This window comes from Biomphalaria glabrata, chromosome 4 (genome assembly GCF_947242115.1).
Source record: "Biomphalaria glabrata chromosome 4, xgBioGlab47.1, whole genome shotgun sequence".
NCBI classification, from domain to species: domain Eukaryota; kingdom Metazoa; phylum Mollusca; class Gastropoda; family Planorbidae; genus Biomphalaria; species Biomphalaria glabrata.
In genome coordinates this window covers 2,037,275-2,063,830 of record NC_074714.1, presented here as the reverse complement: position 1 = coordinate 2,063,830, position 26,556 = coordinate 2,037,275, and the positions used below count along the sequence as shown (strand labels likewise).

General features: G+C 35.6%; 1 protein-coding gene across 1 annotated transcript; it reads left to right on the top strand.

Annotated features, from left to right (window-relative positions):
* On the top strand, nucleotides 1-3,597 carry LOC106056110 (uncharacterized). Its single transcript, XM_056025523.1, has 5 exons — nucleotides 1-154; nucleotides 395-444; nucleotides 566-662; nucleotides 2,673-2,786; nucleotides 3,420-3,597. Exons 3-5 carry the CDS (start codon nucleotides 572-574, stop codon nucleotides 3,548-3,550), a joined length of 336 nt encoding a protein of 111 aa, XP_055881498.1. The 5' UTR covers nucleotides 1-154; nucleotides 395-444; nucleotides 566-571; the 3' UTR covers nucleotides 3,551-3,597.
* Nucleotides 3,598-26,556: the final 22,959 nt, after the last annotated feature.

Here is a 26,556-nt window from a genome sequence, read left to right as displayed (position 1 = left end):
TGGAGACTGTGCTCGTTGCTTCGACTGTTGTGGTGGAGGAGAAGAACATTAATGTTTGGGTGGAACATGCCAGGTGGTGGTACCAAAAATCCTTTAACAGTTGGGTCTTGTATGTGTTGGCATCGTTTAAAAGTTTGGTTGTGACCATGATAAGGTATTTGTTCAATGAATAAAAAAAAATTGTCGAATTAGACTTAGAAATATATAATATTAATATGAACTATTTAAGATTTTTAAAAAATAATTTTTATCATTGTACTATTATAAGATCATAAATTATTTACTTAACACTTAATGTATATTTCTTTATATATAAAATATGGATATAAAATTATTATATATATTATTATATGTATCTTAAATCATCATTACATTATAAATTGTATTGTTGCAGATTAGTTTTGAAGTGGTCTCATCTGAAATTTATAAACTCTTCTAATATTGGTAAGTGGTTCTATCGCAATAGCTTCTTACAAATTACAAACTGCGACCATACCTTGCTATTTTAAATGAATTGAGTTAGTGGTACTAGACTTTTTGTATCTATTTTACATATCTTAGACAGGTCAGCATGAAAAGATCTCCTGCCCTGAAGACACTGGTTGCAGTGGGATTTACTCTGGGTGACGTGTTGTTGATAGCTGACCTTCTGAAAGACAATGGTGAGACTTCTATTGCTGTAGCTCTTATTAATATTTTGTATTCTTTACATTTCGCCACATTAGATGTTATATAAATACATTTTGCAGCATACATTTTTACAGACATATTCTCCTCTGACATGTTTTTACTATAATCTAATGTCATAGCTCCAGAACCTTTTTGGGTCCTGCAGCTGAAATTTATTGCTTTGGAGATAAAAGGATGGGGACGCTAAAGTTTTTTTTTTTTTAAGTAAATTACTAGCAGACAAAAATAGTAAAGTGGCAGATTCAACAAATGAATATTTAAATAAAAGTATCACACCTATGTGTTAATTCGCGTGGCTGAAAATGTGTAGAGTATATGTTTTTGTAAATTACATGTTAATTTTAATTAATGCAAGAAAAATGTGGTTTATATACAATGTAAAATCTAAGAGGAGTAGAATGATGTGATGATGAAATTCTCAAGTGATGGTTTTGTTCACTGCTTAGCTCAAAGCTTTCTCTAACATTTGAGTAGAAGTCAGCCAACTGGTGAAAATGTGAAATGCCTAGAGGACTGGATAAATATTTCACAAGGTTTTCAGAGGACCCGTGCACTGTTTGATAGTGACAGTGTATGACTGATTTAGGTTTGCCTCAAGAATTAGAAACATCCCCAATGAAAAGATTTGGAAGAGCAGAACATTTGCCTGGCTGAACAAAGCAACATAATTTTTTAAAAAGCTATGTATTTACCACTTAAACTGCATTTGTTGTTGTCATTGAATAGTTGTAAACTCTGCACTCTATCCAGAAGAAATGAAGAAATTAATTGTAGATAAAATAAATGAGAAATGGACGAGCTCTCATCCAAATCACAAGAAAGATGACGCTTACTATAAGCTATCTCGACAAGACCAACGTCTAATCTTTCGACTCAGGAACGGACACAACAGAATGCGACAACACATGTTCCGGAAGCTCATAATTGGAACCAGTGAAATCTGCCCATGTGGAGTATCACCAGAAAATGCCGACCACGTCCTCCAAAACTGCTCTCTCTACCAAGAGGCCCGTATAAGACATTGGCCCCAAATCACCCCAATAGAAAGAAAACTATATGGAGAGCTCCCTGATTTGGAAACCACTGCGCAGTTCATCTCATGTATTGGTCTAGTCATATGAACACTCCAACATAACAATGAGAACGATGAAGAAGAAGAAGAAAAATTGAATAGTTTGGGCACTCGGTGGTTCACCCTGATTCTACTTGCTTGCTCTACGTTTCTTTTTCTGATGCTTTATTCCCAAGACTAACATATAGAGATGTCTGCAAGCGAGACATGAGAGCCTCAGACATCAGCGAAAGTATGTGGGAAAACATAGCCAAAGACCGGAGTGCATGGAGACAGACTGTGCGTGCTGGGACAACCCTTGCTGAGAACAAAAGAATTGAAGCGGCTTTAATCAAGAGGGAAAAAAAGAAAGCTGCCCTGTCTGCTAGCCCTAAATCAGAGGCATACACATGTACCAATTGTGGCAAAGTCTGCCGTTCTAGAATTGGCTTGATTAGCCACACCAGATTCTGCCCCGTCTCAAGATAAGCCAAAACCAGTGACTCACTTGGGCGCATCCATTGCCTTTCGAGACAAAAGGAGCCATATATATCCCTGATTGGTTACTATAAAGCACTGAAGAGCTGGTTACTGTAATGCACTGAAGAGCTCTAAGCTATAGCTATTCCAATGTGTCAAAAAAGGAGTAAAGCTCTAGCCAACTACTATAAATCTAAAGTGTTGGTTAGTATTAAGAGAGTGTTTTAATTAACTGAGCTCATGAAAATTAAATTATCCTCAATCAGGGATTGGACATTGAATCAACATTGATATAACCATGTTTGTATCAAAAATTGTACTTTAAGTCTTACATTTTTTTTGGACTGAATCATATTTAGTTATAAAGTTCAATATACTTTAGTGAGATAAAAGCATGATCCTTGTCTCATTTGAAAAAAGGTTAATCCCACTTTACCTTTTTTCTTTTAAGGAAATCAAATCTCTGCCGACAAAAAGATGTGGAAGAGCAGAAGACACCAAAATCAAGCTGTCTATATAACTGTCCCGGGAGGTGATTCTGAGAAAGGTGTTACAAGATTTCAAGGTGAGATTTAGTCCTACATGCTTTTATCTCACATCAGGCTTGACTTTACTTTTTAAATCATGAATGAAAGCTTTTTGTTCTAAATTATGTTATGTGTTAAGAATTGATATTTTTGGTATAAAACTTTTTCGGGTAACTTGGGCAGCAATAAAAGATCTTGATGATATTGATAGAAGTAACTGTTGCAAAACTTTCTAGACTTTGTAGTACAAGTAATACAGTCTCTGGACATTGAAGAAGTGACATATGTAGACTAAAAAACAAGTAACAATGGAACAGTTGGAAAATGACAAGTTTAAAAGTGTCTTACTAAAATACAATAACTAGACAATCTTGTATTCATTTTATTTATTCAATTCATTCATTTTATCATGTTGGACTTAATAATGTTAATAAATTGACTTTACCTATAATTATTAAATTTAATACTTTATACATTTGTAAAATTAATAAATAAAAAGAACTTGTATTAGTGCCTTTGTAAAACTAATGAGCTTTTTCATTCAAATACTATTGGTAGGGCATAATATTTATCTGTTTTATGTGATTCGTACTTATTAGTCATTAAACTACTATAATTATGCAAGTGAATGTAAATTTTTTATTATATATTTACAAATCTTGTCTTCTTAGAGCTATTGACAACATTGAAGGACCAAAAAACATGTTGCAACTACATATTTGTAAGGATAAAGAAGTTGTCGTTATCTTCCTGCCTTGTGGTCATCTCATTTCTTCCTGTACAGACTGTGCTGCAGCGATGAAGGACTATCCAGTATATAGAAATCATGTCGAGGGAAAAGTTAGATCCTTTTTTCCAACTAAAATCAACTAAAAAATGTTTTGGTATATATTTTTTTTTCATCTTTCAGGCATTAATTGTTATTACCTCTGTTGTTTTTTTTTTTTTTATTTTTATTTAAACCCTCTTTTTACCAAATTGCAATAAGTTTTCTGCGGCTACAGGATTGAAAGCCAAATGTTTTCGCACTGGGCATCGTTCATCATCCAATAATCGTTTATCATATAACATATAATTGTTACAGTTGAGTAGTTTATTTAAAAAAAATTAAATTGATGTTGAACACATTTTCATATTTGATATCCATTGCTATTATGCTACAACCGCTATCTCTAAGAATAGAATCTTTTCTTCCATTTAGTTTCCCTTCCTCATTATTTAATGATCCGGTTGACTTATCGTTCATTATGAAGTTTGCAATACTTTCGGGGTTGTGGTGAATCAGATTACAAGTTCCTTGTATCTCAGGCTGTTGCACAACAGCACATTCAGCCCGACTTGAGCAGTTCCTTCTTCTGGTTTCATTCGTATACTTTCCTTGGTTGCTCGGTGACGCTCTATTACCATAGTTGTTGATTCTTCTATTTCCGTTCACTTGATTGTTCTAGACGTAGTTTGGCCTATTCCAACTTTCTCTCCCTCTATAGTAAGAATTACAGTGGTCTGCTAAAATTTCTTGTAGGTTCATTGAATTGGTTGTTTGGCCTGATGTGGTGCTCTGTTATAATTTGGGATGTTTTGGTAGACATAATTTGGCCTATTTACATTTCTTCTTTCACTGACCGCATTCACATGATGCACTCTTGTTCTCTTAAAAATACGTTTGGTAGAGAATATAATTTTTCTATTTTCCAGCAGATCCACTAATTTTTCGGATGACTCTGGTTCTCTGTCTAGAATTGCCTCCCTTACTTCATCATTTAAAGCACTTAGTATAGTCTTTTAGCATAAGATCTTTCACCTGCTCGAAGTTTCGCTCAATCTTAGCTGCCTCACACCATTTTCTGAATTTTTTTTGTAGAGCAACAAAAAATTTTCTAGAGCCATCTTCTTTCGTGCCACCTTTTTCTACACGCTTCTTCAGTCATTCCAGCATAGTCTTAAAGCTCCTTTTTAATTTTCTCATAGACCGTGCAGTCTACCAACCTTCTCTGCATAAGAAATTGTCCGAGTTTAGGTGTTATGTTTTTGTAACTGGGCCACCCAGTCCTCTTTTAACACCTTGTCTCTTTTGGCTGCCATCTCAAACATGTCCAGGTAGCAAGGCAAATCCTCAGTTGTCATTGGAGGGAACCCTTTGCTTAGTTATGGTCTTTGGGCTGTCACTCCGGTTGTCGCTCTTGATGGCATTTTACTTTTTTTCCTCGTGCTCTCTCTGCTCCTTTTTTTCCCTGTCTTTCTTTTTCCTGTCTTTCTTTTTTCTGTCTTTCTTTTTCTTTTTCCTGCTTTGCTTTTTTCTGTCTTTCTTTTTCTTTTTCCTGCTTTGCTTTTTCTGTCTGCTCTAGTTCCAATTCCTTTAGTCTAATCATTTGTTGCAGCTTCGACATTTCTCTTTCTTCCGCCCTCTCAGACTTTTTTCTCTTTTGTTTCTCCGCCTCACTCTCTTTTTCCATGATTCACTTTCTAACTCTATACTACACAGCGCTCAGTACGTTTACTTATGATATAAGTTTACCGAAAAGTTTAAAATCTGACTATATTATTTCAAGTTTGTTTATTCACTTTCTCTTGTGATTCTTTACTTGACTAGTTATTTATTCTAATTTATTGTATGATGTTACCCGACACACTTTCTTAGACTAAAAATATTAATAAAATTATAAATAATAATTAAATAATAAAATAAAAATAACGCTTGGACTGTTGTTTTAAACTATTCTATCTTCCTAGCTAAAAACAACAGTCCAAGTATTATTTTTCCGGTAGATTATTACCCTTAAGAAGATTTATAGTATTGTGCTATAAATACGATAGCGTTAGCAGAAAAGATACAATAAACGTGCGAAAATAAATTAAAATGAACAATCGTAATTTTGTAGAATATTTTTAGTCTAAGACTAAATCAGCTCAAGCTAGGAAGATAGAATACTTCGGTTTAGATATTTTTGCTATTTTAAAGTAAAACTTGGGAAAGAATGAAATGATGGAGGCTTAGAAATTGAGAGGTAAAAAGCGATAGAAAAAGGGAGAGTAACCCTTGAGGGATTACGGGCACGGCATGGCCTAAATTGTGCCGATGTGCCGAAAACCCCAAAAATACAAATAAAAGCGATAGAAGAAAAGGAAAATAGAAGGTACGGTAGTAAAATTGAAAACAAATTATGATAGAATCAAGAAAGTAGAGGGTTCAGCTGCATGAGAGGTAACACTTAACTGGTCACGCCCTGCTACATACAGAGTACTGGGAAATCTTTTCTGCTAGTTCATCAATTCTGGGCATAGGGTAGGCGTCTAGTTGAGTGAACCGGTTGATGGTTTGACTGTAGTCTATAACCATTCTTTTCTTATGTCACTACATCAATGTACAATACAATTTAAGTACTTTTTACTCTCGTCGTTGCTCTCCTTCAACTGAATATCTCCGTCCTACAGCTCTGGGGTTTCCACAAGAAAGAGGCCTTCACGAATGAGAAAAATCTGTTTTAACGGCTCAGAAACGTAATGCTTTGTTTTAGTGTAGGCTGGGTGTTTCCTCAGGCTCAGAGTTCTGTTCTCTCTTGTCGGACATGAAATGTGTTGATAGAAGGTGGGTAGGTCAACCTTCAAGGTGCATTTATTAAAATCACCCAGTATAACTGCTGGTGCGTCCGGTGACCTTGTCTGAAACTTATGCACTACGTCAGCGATGATTGCAGCTGCAACTTCCGTTTTGGCTGTAGGCGGAACATAAACCAGGACTATGTAAATAACACCAAAGTCTCGTGGCAAATAAAAAGGTCTCAATGGTAGTTCTAGATCCGGACAGCACATTCTCTTTTTAACCGTGTAGTTGGTACAGTATTTGAGGTTGATGTACACACAAAGCCCCCCACCTTTCTTCTTCTTAGACTCAGCCGTTCTGTCAGATCTCACGCAAGAGAAACCATCAATAGCAATCAGGTTGTCGTTGTCATCCTCCTCTAACCATGTCTCAGTAAAAGCCAATAGACAACTTTCCCTAAATACGTGTTCGTAGCGTATATGGGCACGTATCTCATCCACTTTATTTCTTATTGAGCAGACGTTAGCTAGAATAATCGTAGGAAGTGGTGGGCGAAAACCTCTTCTTCTCAGTCTTTGCCGTAGTCCTCCTTTTTTCCCTCTTTTCCTTGTACTAATAGAGGAAGGGTAGAAACAATTTATGTGTGCATAACACGGTGGAAGAGGCTTCCTCTTTGAACGAAGTCCGAGGAGTTGATCTTTACTATAATGAATAGATCTAGTACTAGAACGGCCGCCATCTTGGCTCGCCATTTTTCTTCTTTTATTTCTAACCAAATAACCAAAGTTGAACAAGTCTAGATCAAGTAAAACGTTGAATGTAAATACTCATTGTGGAGCCCACTTTGAAAACAGAAGTCTTCCTCTGCATAACTAATTACAAAAGAACATTCAATATACATCCAGCAAAGAAATAATAATGAATAATGAAAGCACAAATTGCATGTTGCCACAGTGCAGCGCCATTTTGAAAACAAATTATTATTATTATTGTTATTATTATTTATATATATATAATCTATAATCCCAGCATTTTAAGGAAGTTTTTGGTCTTGGCAATTAGCTCCAATACTGAATACTGAATTTAAAGAGCATCTGAGTCTGTAACTGGAATATCCATGGGACAAGGTGGGGTTGGCCAATGGTCCATTCTCTTCCATCCACAGAGCTCTCCAAATGTAACTATTTTGCAGTAAAAAAGCTTAAGGTGGACTGTTGATGGTTTGACTGTAGTCTATAACCATTCTTTTCTTATGTCACTACATAAATGTACAATACAATTTAAGTACTTTTACTCTCGTCGTTGCTCTCCTTCAACTGAATATCTCCGTCCTACAGCTCTGGGGTCTCCACAAGAAAGAGGCCTTCACAAATAAGAAAAATCTGTTTTAACGGCTCAGAAACGTAATGCTTTGTTTTAGTGTAGGCTGGGTGTTTCCTCAGGCTTTTTATATATATATATATATATATATATATATATACACATTTATATATATATATAATCTATAATCCCAGCATTTTAAGGAAGTTTTTGGTCTTGGCAATTTGCTCCAATACTGAATACTGAATTTAAAGAGCATCCGAGTCTGTAACTGGAATATCCATGGGACAAGGTGGGGTTGGCCAATGGTCCATTCTCTGCCATCCACAGAGCTCTCCAAATGTAACTATTTTGCAGTAGAAAAGCTTAAGGTGGACTGTGCCCTGTGGAATTGTCACATCCTGGATCCAGGCCCCTTCATGCAATCATTCACCAGTTCCAGAAAAAAACTTCGTGATGGGTTTTATATACAGTAGTAGAGCGTTGTGAGACATAGACCTCCTTCTGGAGTAGTGCAGTCCAGACCTCCGTCAAAAACCACCTAGAAGGGGGAAAGCTCCCACTATTAGAAGAAGAATGTTTTGTTTATTTTAACAATTTTTTTTCCGCATTTTAATAAACATGTCAGCTTTTAGTGTGCTTGTAATCTCGTTATATACTTTTGATAATCTAAATACATTGCGTAAACTCTAAAAAATTAACATTGTTTACTTAAATATGCATATGAAATATGTCTGGGAGGAACCCTAATTTACCAAATATTCTGCAGGCAAAGCTACCAGCTTAGTGAAGCCTTTAATAGTATGTCATAATTTTGCGCTATTCGTAAGAGTGAACTTGTTACTGATTAAGTCCATTCATCTGTCTTGATGTGTTGGTTGAGATTGTTTCTTAATGTTTTTAAGATACTTCAGTGTTCTGATTCGAGTTCTTGTAACTGATTTTTATTTCTTGGTCCTTCTTCAATTCTGCAAGGACAAGTGTACGCTGTAACAGTTTCAGTAGATTTATGATAGAAATACTTCACAATGCAACTCCAATTCTAGTCTCTGTACAACTCCATCTTCTACAAGCTACAATCGTTCTACAAGCTCTCACATCTCACTAGAAGTTCTAGCTCTTTTCTCCTTTTTTTTTTTTAAATTAATTTATTACAACTTGGTGCATTAACGAAAGATACAGTTAGACTATTTAAGTAGATAATTAATTAAATGATAATAAGCCTTAAAATTAAACAATGCTATATTAAAGATCTGTATTCCATTGCCACCACTTGATAACTATTTTCTGACATTCTTGAGTACAGAATTAGAATTAGCTGAGCTTATGTCCTCTTTCACCAGTGTGCTTCTATTCGCCTCACATAGTAGGACACTGTGATGTGATCTATTGAAATCACATATTTGTCCTAACTGAGGATATGCAAATATGGGAGATAAGAATGCTATGTAGTGGGGGAGGGTTGTTTCGGGTTTGGGTTTAATGTATCCCACCCATTTGTCTGGTGAGCTTTGAATTCGCTGAACCTTAATTTCCGAGTTGTGTTCAGCAAAACTTTGGAACACTTTTTTTTTGTTTTTTTTTTTTTGGTGGAGAGCCATGGAAGGGTTACTTTAATATTGTCCTCCTCCAGTGGTTGCACCTTAATTAAGGTATTTTGGGCAGACCTGAACTGCTTGTCTAACAGTTGAGAGCTTTTCCCTTCGTCTACTTTCAAAAACCACACAAATGAGTTTTCTAATCTATAAAGAGCTTCGGCTTCTTAGGGGATATCACAATCACATTTCACATGTGTTCTTCTTCAAAATGCTTGTATAAAAGAGATATCAGATGTCACTGTGAAGATGATCCTTGAAGATTAACCTTTAATCTTGACTTGAATTGAAGAACCAATGATCGTGATTGCCGAGGATCTAGAAATTGTCAGTTGTAAGATGATCTAGGTTTATTAATAATAGATTCACTGAAGAAACATTTCCTTGTCAAATACAGAAACTTTTAAATTTAAAACTTGGAACAGCTATTAACAATAATTACAATAGTCATTGGCCTCCTTCAGTCGTAGAACGACTATGGTTCATCTCAGAGCACACTTCCTCATGTGGCTGTGGAGACCTATTTTGGAGAGACACTCCTGTCCACAGATTAGCGCAGGTTAAGGTGGCTTTTGCTTCGGTGGTAGAGGAGCTGGCCGTTTTTCGGATTGTGCGTTTTTCTTCCTGGGCTGAGACCCATGTACTTTCACTGTCCATAGCGTAATAGTAAACTCCTTTAATTTAAAATAAAACATATGTTCATACAATGGATCAATATAAAATTACATTTGGGGTCAGCCTTTATAGTGTTCAGTTTTAAAATCAACTATATTTCTGTATATTATATCCAAATCATTAGGATTAAAAATGACATTATGAAACACAGCTTTAAGTCTACTGTTCCATACTAAATTTCTATATTCTTTTAATTGATTCCACTATAAATGGATCCTGAAGAAGGCTATTATTAAACTTCCAATGTGTGTCCATTTGTTTTTTGCCACTTTTATTTCCTCCTATCCTCCTAGCCTTAATAGCACTCCTCTAAATGTGTTTCTATGTAGTTAAAATCTCCCCCCAATATTATTTTTTCCCCCTATGTGTCTGCTATGTACTGCTTCACTCAGAGTTTCAAAAAAGTGTGGTCTCTCTCTACTCTTGAGTCGGAGCGTGTATATTAATAAGTGTGTATGCTTGTTTGTGTGCTACTACCTTGACTATGACCACTACCACCCTCCCACTATTATCACTATGTGTATATGTTACTTTATGCCTAATATTTAAAAATGTTCATGTGTTTGGCGGTGTGTCAGGGTCCTCCCCCTCGTCAATTACTAGAGGTGCAAGAGAGTTGGGGACATCTTCCAAATCCTCCATTCCCTCTCCCGTTCTCCCCCTTTCCCTTCTTACCTCAGAGCCTTCCTCCTGGTCATCAGAGGTAGAGGACAGAGAAAGAGTCCTTTTCCGGTTTGCTTTGTTTAAAGAGCTAGGCTCCGATCTGGCGTGTCCGGTGGTTTTCAGTTTTTTTGTGTGTACTAGACCCCGATAATTTACAGTACGCATTTTTTAATTATAAAAAAACACAATGATTTCACACAATGTTTATTGTATAATTATTCAAATTATTTATTTTTAAAGTTGGATAACTTTCTGATTGTGTTTGAAATTTTTACTAAGTTGTCTTTCTTGCTAAAATTATTCAATCAACAATTGGTTGATGAAAATAAAATCATGCCAACAACTGTCTGACTATCATGACAATCTAAAGAGTCACTGCGTAAATACAAATGTTCATTGTTAGCTAATATACTTTTGGCCACAGCTATAGCTACATTTCTTTGATTTTCTTCTCTCAGACACACGAGTACATATTTTTCATTGAGTTGATTTAGAACACAGTAATTGTAAACAACTAAATCATCAACCACAGCTTTCTGTGGATGCTTCAGACCACCTCTATCTAAGTTAATTGTAAATCTAGTTCCAAAATCTTTTCTATCAATAAAAACTCTTTGCATGCAGCACATCCATTCGGTTTCTTTAGAACCAACGGAGCACAATAACCAGCAACAACTGAAATAATCTTCAACCACTTTGAAATCCATGTATTTGCTTAATGTTTGACTAGGCATTCTGGTACTTATGTGTGCAGAATCAATTAAGTTAACAGATAAATTTAAAAAAAGCAGTTTATGAGTTTATTCTTTCGCACATTTGACATTGTAAGTTGTTTTTTTCAACTTCAAAAGCCTGCCTAATGGAATTATTATATTGGGCACCAGCTAACTGTCTATATAAACCAAATCTAGCTTCTAAACTGTTTGAAATTTCCCTAACAATACATACTTAAGTTTTAACTTACTAGTCCTAACAAAATCAAGCCTTGTACCATTTGGCTCCACCCATGACCTTTTCATGTGTATCTGTTCAAACATACCACATAGACACTTTTATTAAATCAAAAAAAAGCAGTTTATGAGTTTATTCTTTCGCACATTTGACATTGTAAGTTGTTTTTTCAATTTCAAAAGCCTGCCTAATGGAATTATTATATTGGGCACCAGCTAACTGTCTATATAAACCAAATCTGGCTTCTAAACTGTTTGAAATTTCCCTAACAATACATACTTAAGTTTTAACTAACTAGTCCTAACAAAATCAAGCCTTGTACCATTTGGCTCCACCCGTACCTTTTCATGTGTATCTGTTCAAACATACCACATAGACACTTTTATTAAATCAAAAAAAAAGTTTATGAGTTTATTCTTTCGCACATTTGACATTGTAAGTTGTTTTTTCAATTTCAAAAGCCTGCCTAATGGAATTATTATATTGGGCACCAGCTAACTGTCTATATAAACCAAATCTGGCTTCTAAACTGTTTGAAATTTCCCTAATGTGGTGGGTTTGGCACAGAAGACAACTAAATTCTAAATGACGAAGGCAACTCGTAGGACGATTCCAAACTTTATTATACACTAAAGACCTGCAGCCATACATAAACACATGGTGTAGAACCAGACACAACAGGGAGTGGAGATGACGTAGGTCCAGAAACGTACGGACACTACAGCGACGAGATGCCGGTCGAATGGACAGTGCCCACGTTGGTCTGCCTTGTTATGCGCGGACACAAGGTGCCATCTAGGGGGAAGGGTCACGTGGATATCGGGGTGGCCGGTGTTTCCTGAAAAAGTATCCACTCCACTACACTAACAATACATACTTAAGTTTTAACTAACTAGTCCTAACAATATCAAGCCTTGTACCATTTGGCTCCACCCGTGACCTTTTCATGTGTATCTGTTCAAACATACCACGTAGACCCTTTTATTAAATAAAAAAAAGCAGTTTATGAGTTTATTCTTTAGCACATTTGACATTGTAAGTTGTTTTTTCAATTTCAAAAGAATGCCTAATGGAATTATTATATTGGGCATCAGCTAACTGTCTATATAAACCAAATCTAGCTTCTAAACTGTCTGTTTGAAATTTCCCTAACAATACATATGTAAAGAACCTTCCTGGGTTCTTAGTTCTATACTCTCTATAGCTCGTGTAGGGGTATGATTCAATCAGTGAAGTGTAAGGGTAATAAAAGAATGTTGCCTGTAGTTATCGTCTTATAATAAAGATTATTATTATTATTATTATAGCAATCTGGTATAAACCAGTTAGATACTACTAAGAAACACTGAGTTATAATATATCAGACTTTTTTTTTTTACAAGACTCTCATGTGCCATACAAATTGTTCTCAATAATTAATGTCATAGGTTTAAAATGTACTAAAAAAAATCTATATATAGCTAGGTAACATACAATCTACATCATAAGTAATTAGCCAATGAGAGCTAAAACGTTACCCCTATGTAATACACGAAAAATACCCCCCCCCCCCCTCAAAACACAGTTCAGACCGAGACCAGATCAGCACACCAACTGCAGTAGACTGACCGCAGGAAACCATATTGTCTCTCCTTGAAAACCCCTATGCTAAAACAGTTCACCACTCACAACTAATAAAATAAACACACACACACACACAATCTCACATCTTACACACCCCTGCTCTTGACAACAGACTTAAAGTTTTAACTATTAAGTAGACATGTCTAGTAAAGCATAAGTTGTGTGTGAGACGGCAGTAAATGTTTCTCTTGTCAAACATCCAAAGTTGGACTTCAAAGTAACCAATCATCAAGCCATTTTAGAAAAAAAAGACAAAGTTAAAAAAAATGATTATTTGCATTATTGACATCATTAGTAATAGGATATTCATAAGGCTTCGTTTCTAACACTTTGAAAATTGTATGGAACTTGAAAATGGTTCCGTTTTAAAATTAGGTTATTGTAAATGCCTGCTATTCTTCTGTGTTGATTGCATTAGGTGTTGTTTAGTGTGATTAAAGATGTCCTTATCTCGTATGACTACTGCTATAACACCACAGTTATTAATTACCACGGATTGAGAGAGTCAATGTTCAGCAGACAATAAGTTTATTACAAGAAAATAGCATAACAATTTACTGGCCAATCCCGCCATCAAGAAATACATATCGTTGTAAGGGATTCCGGGGTTATTCACAGTCCCCAAATGTAAAGGACTGGAGATGAGTTCTTTACTACAGACATATAGCTCGATTATTCTAGGGTATGATTCTCACATGCAGACCTTAACATGTATAAATATTAAAAAATATCACTCAACGAAGGAGTATAAAATTAGTATTTATTTACAGCCCATAGCAAGTACACATATAATATTGAATACGTAATCATCAATAACTGAAATACTAAAATGTGCCCAATTGACAGACTAGATTCATTGAACAAAAGGCTATCAATGCCACACATAATATTACCCGCAAATAGTCAGTTCTCACACATAGCAATGAATAGTAATACAAGTTACAACATCTCCTTACGCTAGGCATAAAACTGGTAAACAAACACAAGCACCCTACTCGGACCAGGTCAGCTCTCCAACTGTTAGACTGACCGCTAGAAAACCTTATTGTCCCCCCCCCCCCCCCCCTTGAAAATCCCCTGATAAAACAATGCACACACCAACTAATAAAATAAACAAACACACACACAATCTCACATCTTACACACACACACCCCGCTCTTGACAATCGTGTCTAGCATAAATCCAATAGAATACTCTTAGGTACACAACTTGTATCACTTCTCTGAGTCATATTACATTACACGATATTGCACAGCTCCTTACTCTCAGGAGTCCAAAAATCAACTGAGGTTTCACCCCGTGGTCAGTCACTGACCAATAAGTTTTTCCAGTGAAAAAGGCACGAGCTCAATTAGTGACTATCCAGTCACAACATGTCACAGTGGATCTCAAATGGGTGTGTGACATACACCCCTTCCCCTAAAAAAAACAATATCAAATTTCTCTTGATTGGCATATACAAGTTTAACTTTTTCTGGTAGTTTTTTATCTGCTTTTAATAAATTTGAGTTTATTAATATGGCACTTCTTCCTGAATCTCTGAGGGCTTCCACTTTACATTTACATAGGAGGGATACAGGTTTAACTTAGATTTGTTGGGCTGCATGTAAGCTACTAATTCTTCCCTATTACCACGGGTGTTGTTATAATTACTATCATTATTTGGACTGGGGCTATCTCTATCATTTCTGTTACGGTAGTTATTTGAATTATTGCTTGTCTGATAATTGTATCTGTCTCTTCCTGACTGTCTGTTACCATAGTTGTATTGGTAATTATTGTTTCTAAGGCTTCTTCTCTCTCTAGGGCTTGCACTTTGGTTTGATCTATAATATCTGTAGTTATTGTTGTATAATTACTATTATAGCACCACGATAAAACTTTTGCAAACTGTCACATTTTTTTTCTGTTAACCTGCCAACTCCTCTGCCACCAGGGTGGCTTTCTTTGGCAAGTTTTCGAAGCGCTGTCCCCATGCGTTTATGGGCACGGTTAATACAGTCAAGTTTAGTAACCGCTTTATCAGCATATGGCTTAGCCTCAAGCACAGCTTTAAAAGCAGAAGAATCTCAACATCTCCACATATCTAAAATTATATTTTGCCACAGAACGATTCCACAGAATTACAGCACTGTCCTGTTCCATAGACTTGCTGGATTTGTGGTGATCATGCAATCAGCAATCATGCTGTTCTTTCCAAACTGCGAGGTCAGTTGCGTTCATGCTCTCAGCTTTTTGTATGTCGCATGCATGGCAGTACTTAGATCTAATATCAAAGTCGACAACAAGACCTGTTAGTAAATCGATGCAGACACCTACACCATAAAGCGAAGTAAAGCCTCGCTTTTGCCATGTTCCATCATAACTGACTGAAATGTCAATCAATGGGTTTTCTCCTCGTTCAATGGCTTCTCTAATGTCATTATCCGTCTCTGCATAAGCTTAACATATGGCGTTGGCTGTGCGGTAGAGCATGTCTTCCCCAGATTCCACTTCACAGTCTGAAGAAAAAACAAAAAACATTAATTAAAATGATTTATAAATATATATATATAAACTTAAAAAAAAAAAGAGAGCCTACATTGGCTACATCATACTACATGTATTTTTTATCAAAAGTTAGAACTTTGTAAAGATTGACTAGATCTATATCTAGAATCTAGATCAGTTACTAGATCTATAATATATATTATGGTAAAGATTAAAATTTTTAAAGAAATACTTCTAATAGTAGATTAATGTGTAATTTAACATGCCTGTGATTTTATTATCATGGTCTTTAAATTTAAAGGCTCTCTGGCTGATTCCAGAAATTCCTAGGACGCTGCTAAATGTCTGCAGCGAAGTGAAACCCTTTCCTATCTCGTGGCTGTATAAAACCATCTTGGTGTTTATTTCAAATGCAACATTTGAACAGTTACTTTTATGTATTCTTGGAGATGAAAACTTTGATTTAGTAAATCCACAACTAGAAATACTACAACGTAACTTCAACTTTGATGCGAACCCCATGTTTTCATCTTTTATAACTCTTATAGTCAAACTGGACTGAAAACAGTTTGGGCATAGTGCATCCGACATCAAATCAGTAAGCTGATTAGTATTAGCAATAGTCCATAATTGCTGTGTTTCTTGTAGATCTAGATCTATGTCACTTGGAACATCAGTATTTATTGAAAGACGGTCTAATTTCGTCTTTTATAACTCTTATAGTCAAACTTGACTGAAAACAATTTGGGCATAGTGCATCCGACATCAAATCAGTACGCTGATTAGTATTAGCAATAGTCCATAATTGCTCTGTTTCTTGTAGATCTATATCTATGTCACTTGGAACATCAGTATTTATTGAAAGACGGTCTAATTTCATCTTTTATAACTCTTTTAGTCAAACTTGACTGAAAACAATTTGGGCATAGTGCATCCGACATCAAATCAGTAAGCTGATTAGTATTAGCAATAGTCCATAATTGCTCTGTTTCTTGTAGATTTATATCTATGTCACTTGGAACATCAGTATTTATTGAAAGACGGTCTAATTTCATCTTTTATAACTCTTATAGTCAAACTTGACTGAAAACAATTTGGGCATAATGCATCCAACATCAAATCAGTACGCTGATTAGTATTAGAAATAGTCCATAATTGCTCTGTTTCTTGTAGATCTAGATCTATGTCACTTGGAACATCAGTATTTATTGAAAGACGGTCTAATTTCGATCTGGATGCACCACGTTGTCCTTCTGATGCTGGATCTAAACTAGATCTAGGTCTAGATCTAGAGGTCGTTTCTCCAGGTGTCAACAATAATGGAGAATGAAGCATTGACCTTGCTATACAAGCAACAGATATTAAGTCCAAAATGGTCAATGATAAACTAGGCTCTTTAATAAATACGACTCTAGTAGAAATGTTCAGCTTCTTTCTTTAGATGAAATATTATGATATAAAGGGTTCTTTTATGAATCTGGTCAGATCTGTGTAGTTCTAGGCTTTATTTATTGACGAAATGATATTAGAGTAGAAAATTTCATTCTGTTTCCATATTAAGTTTACTGTATTGATGGAAGAAAAATATTTTCATGTGTCAAGCGCTTGTGTAGAGGTCAGGTCAACCAGTGAAAAAAAATGCAGGCTCCGGCTAGTTCAATGACAATGACCTTTAGTTGAATACGTGTAAACTTGTTTTGATTGAATAATGACGTGTTGTCCGACTGGTTACAATTTAAGATTATCTGTTATATTGTGCAATTCTTCAGCAGATATTGAACTAACTGGTAAAATGTGAAGTACATCTTTATAAGTTGGCATAAGTCTCTGTATCATAAAAACATCAGCTGCTGATGCCAAATTTATTGAACAATGATCAGTACCCACTATATTACCACCCTTGAAGTCCATGAATTGTTTGAGAGGAATTTCATCTAACATTAAAACCGTTTTTTTTTTTTTGTTTCCTCGTTCTTTCCTCCCCTTTTTTCTCCTGCCTCAAGGTCTTCACTTAATGTCGGAGGAGGAAGAGGAGAGAGTTCTCTTCCTATTTTTTATGGGAGAACTAGGCTCTGATCTTGTTGATTCACAGGAGCTCTTCAGCTTTTTATGTGTTTTACTTCCTATGCTGTTTGTTCTCTCTTCTGCTTTTCTGGGGGAAAAGGGGGGGGGGGACTCTTGTGCTGTATCTTTTTTTTTTTTTTAAACAATTTTGAGACGTTTCCAGCCATTCCTCTGTTTGCTTCCTCCACACTGTCTCTTTCAGGGCCGTGGTGGATGTCCTGGGGTAGGCCTTGATCTTGTTGTATGATGGTTGTCTGACTTCGACAGATTACTCAGAAGATGTTTGAATTTTTTGTACGGGTGTATTAGATGCGTTTAAACTACTTATGAACAAGACCTATGCATTAACAAGATGTAAGGACTAAATCTAGACCGTTAGATACTTGAATAAAGTTTAGTTCATAAAGGCCACTGTCGAGTCTCTGTCCGTTATAAGATGTTGTCACCTTGAATTCCCAACACCAACGGACTAATAATAACATAAATAAACTAAAACCCACTAATCCGTAACGTCGCCTTCAACTATAATGCGTCTATATACTGTCTAACAGTCCCTGTTGCTTTCTTCCAGGAGTAGTGACAAGAACCTTGTAAATCCTTGGGTCGTTTCATACCTGAGTTGGACATAATGAGGCACTTTGCCTTTATGTGGTTTCAACCACGCCGCCCACTCATCTATTTTTCCCACCCCCTGCGTTTTGGATCCTTCCTCTGCCAAGGATTGAAAAATCTCCTGTACAACCATTTAAAAATCAAACTGAATAATTCTCTACCCTAAAATCAATATTTTCCTAAATGTCAATTCTAAGTAATTAGAATCAAACACCTTATTATGTAAAGCTTTGAGCCTGCTAGTCCAAACAAGATTCCGATGTTCAGAAACAATAATCAAATTGAAATTATGAATCATTTTATTTTTCAGTTTTGGCAACTTGTTTAAAACAATAGACAAGTTTTGATTCACATAGTTGCCACAATTAGCTTCTAACTTGTCTCTTACCGAATTTTTAACTTTAAGAAATAATGGACATTCCAAATATATATGCTTCTCGTTATCAGCATTTTCAAGATGGCATAATTTACATTCATGGACATTTTCCCGTTTTTATTTAGCTATAAAGGTCATCCCAAAGATATTGTTCTCTACCTTTTTGTGTGCTATGTTTGCTGTGTAGGTTTCTGAATAGCATTAATTTATTTCATAATATCAATATAAAAGAGAAAAAAATCATCTTTACAAATAGCACAAATTTACATGATCATAGACAAGCTTTGCAAATTTTTAATTTTAATTGTAATACTAGCTAATAGGAAATGTTAATGTTTACATTAAGGTGGATCTAAGGTTAGAAAACCAAAATCTAGGAAAAAGCTATTTTTAAACATTTTTTTGCTTTGAGAATATTTATTAAAAGTCTAGTAAGGCAAAAAAAAAATATTAAAAAAAAGAAATATGCAAATTAGGCATCCAATATGGCCGCCGCAAGGCTAAAATATAGTACTTGCAAAAAAGTTAATTACTTGTGTAAAATTAATTATTTTCAAAAGAAATTTGGCAGTCTGTTAGAACTATGGCTGCTGCATTGACTGAAGTAAAATAAACTATGTGGGACTATTTTTAATGATTTGGTGATGATGTGAAATAGGTTCTTAAAATTTAACTTTTCTTTCCGCCGGAGGCTCCAAACATACTCCCATTAAAAAATAAGTAAAGATTAAATGATGTTTACGATTTTACTTGGGCCAATAGCTGATATAATAAGGCTTAATTGTGTAACGTTTCATAGAGTTTGAACTAAAACATTTTGAGTTATCAACTTTTTCGTGAAATAACAAATGTGATAATCAAGTTTTGAGAAAATTGAAAAATAAGTAAAAAAAAATGCTTACCAACAGTGAATAATAAATCCTGGTGACCTCTAGGGGTATAAATATCACCTTCTATCTCACTAGCCTTATCGGCAAAGCCTTTTTTTCTGTGCTCTGAGGGTCTTTCGTCTCTTTTTGGATGTTTCAGAGTTGCATTGGACCTTTCTTTACTTTTTGTTTTAAATCCTTTTTTGTGCACATTTGTCTTGAAAAGTATCCATTGCCTAGTCCCAGTTTTGTAGGAAGTTCTAAGACTGATTCTGCCCCATCATTAAAGTATGGAATAGCACTGTAAACAGCCTCCTCTATTACATTCTTTTCGACATAGTACCCTTTGCTGCACCTGTCCCATATAAGTTTGTTCAATGCCTCGTTTGCGTTCTGTGTCTTGCCATGTAGACACTTGCTCAACAAACTTTTATCCGCTAACTCATCAAAAATAGGCTTGATGAAATTCAAAATAGCTTTAGGATCATATAAGTGGGATTTGACTTTGGTTTGGTCCGCTCCCGCTCCTTCTGGCTCTCCTTTGCTGCACAAAGGATCGACCTCACCCCAATCCACCGCATTGTGTTTTGTCCTGTTCTTCTCCATTGGCTGCAGGTTTTTTTGTTTTTGGGTTACCTAATACAAGTATACTTAAACTAACTTAATACAATTATATACTTAAACTAACTAACTACTTTAACTACCCTGAAAGTAAAAGAGACAACAGTAATATCTAGAAATGGTACAATATAATAAAAAAGTACTTGTTCAACTTCTGACTTGATTGGAAGGGTCCGAAGGCTCCACTTATCGTCTGACGGGGAGGTCTGGTAGACTGTATCTTTCTTCGGATCCCACTTCTGACACCAAAAGATTCTGTGGTGGGTTTGGCACAGAATGTAACAACCAAATGACGAGGCAAGTCAGGAGGCTTATTTCAAGTGTTTAATATTCACAAAAAACCTGCAGCCATACATAAACACAATGGACTTATGAAGAACTCAACAGGATTACACAGGGTGGTATTGGAGTAGGTGCATACCACAAGTTTCAATGGAAGATGCCAGCAGGAAAAGGAATTCAAATCCCCACTACCAGGGCAGAGGTCAACTTGATCCTTTGCTGACCAGTGCTTGGTCAAGTTCAGCCGACCCGTATATCAGCTCCTCCCCACTACATAAATATGATTCTTGCTGTTGTAAAAGACATGCACCAATACCATTGTTGGATGCATCTGTGTATTATGGGAGAGGTGAAGTACAATCAATGCTGGATAACTCTTAATTTTTCATTCAATTTATCTTTTCATGTATTTAAGGCTTCCCTGCTTTTATCATCCATAACAATTACATTTGAATGTTTTCTTGGTAGACTTAACCAAAGGTTGAACAATTTGAGCATAGTTTGGAATGAATTTTCTATAAAAATTACATAGCCCTAATAGTGACCTGATGTCTTTCTTTGTCCTAGGTTCTCTAATACGGTATTCTTAATCTTAGTTATGTTTGCTTTTGTTGGTGTCGTTTTATTGGACACAACACAATAACCCAGAAATTGAATCTCATTCTTTCCCATGTTTAGTTTCTTAGGAGCCAGTGTCCTGTTATGTTCCCTTAATCTGGAAAAAAATTGTGTTGAAATGCATTTAGATGTTCCTGCCATGAAGTTGTAAAAACACAGATATCATCTACATATGATATAACATTACTGAGACTTGATAATAACTTACATACACTTTTGAAATGTAGCTGTACTGTTAACTAAACCAAATGGCATAACATTCCAAACGTATATTTCTGCTAACCCTGGTAAGGTACACTTGAATGCAGTGTATTTTTTTTGATGAATCTTCCATTTTAATTTGCCAAAAACCTCTGTTCAAATCCATTGTAGTAAATATGGAAGCTTTACTGAAAGTATTTAGCATAGTATCTGTGTCAGGTAATGGTTCAGGATCAATGATGGTACATTTGTTTAACTCCCTATAATCACAGCATATCCTAACTCCACTAGCCTTCTTTTGAACAATTACCATAGGTGATACATAGGAACAAGTTTCTGATTTTTCTTTTCTACCTTCTTTAATTAAGTTATACATTTCTTCTCTAACTAGTTCATCATAGGCTTTGGGAATGCTGTATGCTTTAGTTTTAGATGGCAGAGTTTTATTTAATTTTATTGTATGTTTCATTAGATCAGTACAGCCTGGTTTTTCTGTAATTATGTCATTATATTTCATTGTCAAATCTTGTATTTTGCTGTTTTCTTTTTCGGAATAGCTAGTGTTAGAGGTAACAGTTATGGTATTGATTTAGTGTTCTTCCTGGATAATTTCTCTTTCTTCTGTATCTGTCTGAATAATCTGTACATCAGTTGTTTTACAAGTGTGTACTTTTCTATTTTCAAATTTAATTAATTTATCTATGCTGAGGGAACATTATCTTCCATCCTACATTATAAACTTTGTTATTTATTTTACCTATTATCTTATATGGACCCTCATTCTTATTTTTACTGTATTTATTTTCAATTTTGACATAGACCTGATCTCCTATGTTTAATTCTCTTAGCTTTCTATTTCTATTTTTTAAGTTTCTGTGTTTTTCTAGATTTTGTCCATATTAATTTTATGCCTTGTCTTAATTGCTGTTTGGTTTGGGCTATCCAAGGATGGTATTCTTCAAAATTATCAAGATACAACTTATTATTTGCCCATAGTTGTAAAGGACCTTTAGGTTTCCTGTCAAAGACAAGCTCATATGGAGTAAAATGAGTAGTCTCATGCACACTAGTATTGTAGGCAAAAATAGCAGTAATGTAATGTTTGGTCTCAGGTACTCATGGAATCATTCTCTAGTTTATGAATGATTAGCTTAATAGTTTTGTTCCACCTCTCTATTACACCGTTACTTTAGGGCGAATAAATAGTAGGCCTACTCATGCACAATTAAATGTCACGTAATGAGTAGTGGCGTATATTTGGTGGCCAGTATAATGTGTATACCGTACCTCAACACACTATCGAGCTGGTCCGCCTCTAACGCCGCATCGTGTCAAAATAACCTGTACGGAAAACAAAATAGCCTGTCTTTGGTTTTCGAACTTAACAATCGGACGTCTTTGAAATCGGACGTGTTTGAAAAATGCCTGTTATATTTGTTCTTAGGTTTATTCCGAGCCCGTTGATGATTGGATTGAGGCCGAACTGATATGTTACGCATATCACAGCTTACATGTCTCCAACTACCTTGATCGTAACTGTCCTCGATTAGAATGTTCGTCGTTACTAGAAAAGAGTATCAGAAAAAATTAGACACATTTTTCAGTTTCGCGTCCGCTATCTCTAAGCATACTCACTTACCGTGTCCGCATTATTGTTGTCATCAGAGAGTTGCAACATTTTCGTTGCCGAATAGCTTGTTTTTTTTTTTTTCTTGAGACTCACAATTCGGCATCAGAACCCGATTTGTCACATCACAGGGGTCGCTGGAGGACAAAGCATCCTTCTCGTCAAGAGTTCCCTTTTGCGTCTAAATGAAATCTGTCTCTTGTTTCTACCTATACAACAAACTTGTCAAGAGTTCCCTTTTGTGTCTCAATGAAATCTGTCTCTTGTTTCTACCTATACAAAAAACTTGTCAAGAGTTCCCTTTTGTGTCTTAATGAAATCTGTCTCTTGTTTCTACCTATACAACAAACTTGTCAAGAGTTCCCTTTTTGTGTCTCAATGAAATCTGTCTCTTGTTTCTACCTGTACAATAAACTTGTCAAGAGTTCCCTTTTGCGTCTCAATGAAATCTGTCTCTAGTTTCTGCACCAACTGAATTAACTATTGGAAGAAAGTAAAAGCTCCTTTTGGTTGTGTGGAAAGCTTGAACTTGGCTTGGCTAGGCTACCTATGAAAGTGCTCGAGGTTCGACACCAAACTCTAGCAGAGTTGTGTTCACTGAGCGCCTAAAGGCAACACGGAAAACCTTCTCCCAGATACCCCCTACACAAATGAGATTGGACCATAGCATGAAAGTAGCGCTATATAAAAGCTATAATTTTTATTATTTTTTTTTTTTTGTGTGTCCCCTAGCATTGCTCCTGGAACATGACTATAAACTCTGTCAAAGAAATTGTTGTTTTTTAAATATAATCTAATGTATTTACATATTTTTTTCTAAAAGTTTTTTTCTTTCATTTGGAGCAGCTGATATATGTGAGGCTGTTAATACTTTTGTTTTTCGAGGTTAGCCTTTTACAAAATTTTATATATTTTTTGTGTTTATGAAACATATTTTATTTATACTCCTTTTTAAAACAATAAATTTGATGGCTAGTTAATGCTAAAAAGAAAAGTTTGAGGTCAAAGTGTGCTATTTTTTTCTGAGCTTGTCAAATATTTTAAACCCATCGCTTACAAAGAGTTTGCTGATACGCCATTCACAGCTTCCTCTGCATCAGTCAGTTATCTTTCCTTAATGACTTTTGCATTGCAATTTTTTTGTTTTGAAAGGGGTGAACATCCAATTACATCAATACTAGTTTTATAACAGGTGGAATGTGGGACAACTAAGTACCGGTAGTAAATAACTGACATCACTGCAACACAAATGTACTAAAATACCACCTGTTGTAAATAGTGCCATGTCTAAGTCAGTTCAATGAAACTAAACATTGTTTATAATTATAGTAGACTTGAATTGGCATGTTAACCACGTAATTGTTGTTTTAGCCAGTCTTTAGAATCATTACGTGGATGTAATTGGGTCATAAAAAAAACAACACAATGGAATATCTTGTATAAAATTACAATATCACTTGATAGTCTCGACTACCCTTAGCCATGGGTACAGAGTCTGGCTCAGAAAGCAACTTTAACTCAGCATTAAGTCTACTTGATGGGTTTTGAAGAGATAACAAAAGAAAAACAATGGATGTCGAGCGTGGACCTAAACTAATTGTTTACCTAGACACTTGATTTTATAGGGAGGATCAATTTCAAAATGTGTTACATTTATTTATTTTGATTTGTTGATGAATTATGTTGTTACTGTACTTGCAAATAAATATATAAATTTCATTGAAAAATAATGTTTCTTGATCTCTATGTGTGTGTTTGATGGCTGTAGTCTTTGATGTAAGTCCTTTTAGTGAAGCATTTACTCGGTAGTTTTCAGCACACTTTTTTTTTTAAAGTAAATTTCCTCTTTCATGCTTAGCTATCTAAAGGGCAGATTATATAATGGTCATCTATTTCTGTGGCCCATGAGCCGCCCATGGTTAACGAGGGCGTCATGTGGCCATCACAACACCAACTGCCTTTACTTTTCTCCAACTGTCAGGTACCCATTAGAGCTGGGTGGACTCAGAGGCGCTCAAAGATCCCTAAATTGAAAATACCAGGATCCGAACCAGGGACCCCTGTTTGTAAGCCAAGTACTTTACCACCCATCCACCGAAATAAATGTTTGTATTACTCAAAATATCCCATCAACTCTAAAATAGAGCTTTCTTCAATGTCCAGTATCTCTCCAACTAAAGCAAAAAAAGACCATACCGGTACTCCGTGCTTCACTGGTTTTTTATTTCATGCAAGGAATACAATTGAAAAAGCAAAATTTTATCTTAGGCTTAAACGCAAGGGCCCTAACTCATTAATTCACTCACCTAACACCAAACTTTGAAATCTCAGGAGATACAGAGGTAATAAATGCCCCTGCAGCATCCAACATATACGACTATCCAGTTCTTCGCTCGGAAGTAGCATCAGCAGTAAAAGGGAAAATCGGCCGGAGTTGACAACATTCCTGGTGAACTTCTACAGGCGGGAGGGGAAACCATTATAAACACACTTTTTATGATTTGCAAGAAGATCTGGCAATCAAGAGAATGGCCCAAACCCTGGACCCAATCATTCATCATCACCCTACCAAAGAAAGGCAATTTACAACTCTGTCAAAACTACCGCAGCATCAACCTCATGAGCCATCCCAGCAAGGTACTGTTAAAAATTATGTTAAATTGGCTACGTCACGACCTCAACAATTGTGGAGTGTGTGACCGAGAGGCTTAGTACTCTTGGGCTAGGCTTCCTATCAAGGGGGCACGAAGTTAGACACCCGACTAGAGAGAGCTGTGTTTTTTTCTGAACGCGGAAAACTTTCTAGAATATTACCGAAAGGTCAAGCATGCGCAGGACATAACATTACATTCACGCTTTATATATAACATTATTATTTTGTTTAATTGTTTCTAATACACTATATCAGTGATACGCAAAATAAATCGCCGCGGGTAATATATGGTTAGTTGAAACAAAAATAAAAAGAATAATATATTAATAATAATAATATATTCATTTTCTATAAATCAAAACACATTATATAAAAAAAAATGTCAAAACCATCGGAGTTTACCTGTAAAATTGCTATATAGCCTATGCACTGAACTCTTAAATTGAATGGAAGAGACATTATGAGAGTCAATGCTTAAGAAAAATCCTGGGTATCAGGTACCAGAAAAAGAAAAATATGTTTGTACAAGTCAACACTCTAGCTGGGGAAAAAATTCACTATACTACGAAGAGGCGAAACCTGAGCTGGTATGGTCATTGTGTAAGACATGAATCCAGACAGCTGCTAGTGGAGGAATTTGATTATGCGAACCGTCACAGCACCCGTACGACAAAAGTCAAGGGTTAGGGTTATGTTTATATATCGACAATTAGTTTAATTAAGGTTTCAATGAGTGACCATGAGTGCAAGCATGTTGATGCGTTTTCTGTTTTAATTTATTCTGAAACTATTAAGCATTGCAAAAGAGAAAACAACAACGCAGGATTTAACAAGACACTCAGTCCTGTGAGAACAGCAACTTTCAACCTTCCGAATGATTTAGAAAATTACAATATTTAATCATTTACCCAAGATCATTGTGTCAGACAGCAATCGGAAAGAAATGTACCTGGTCATCTGAAGAGTTCTTCGAATTTCGTTAACAGTACTGATAAATACAGGCGAGCTGATAGAAGCGTGGTCGAG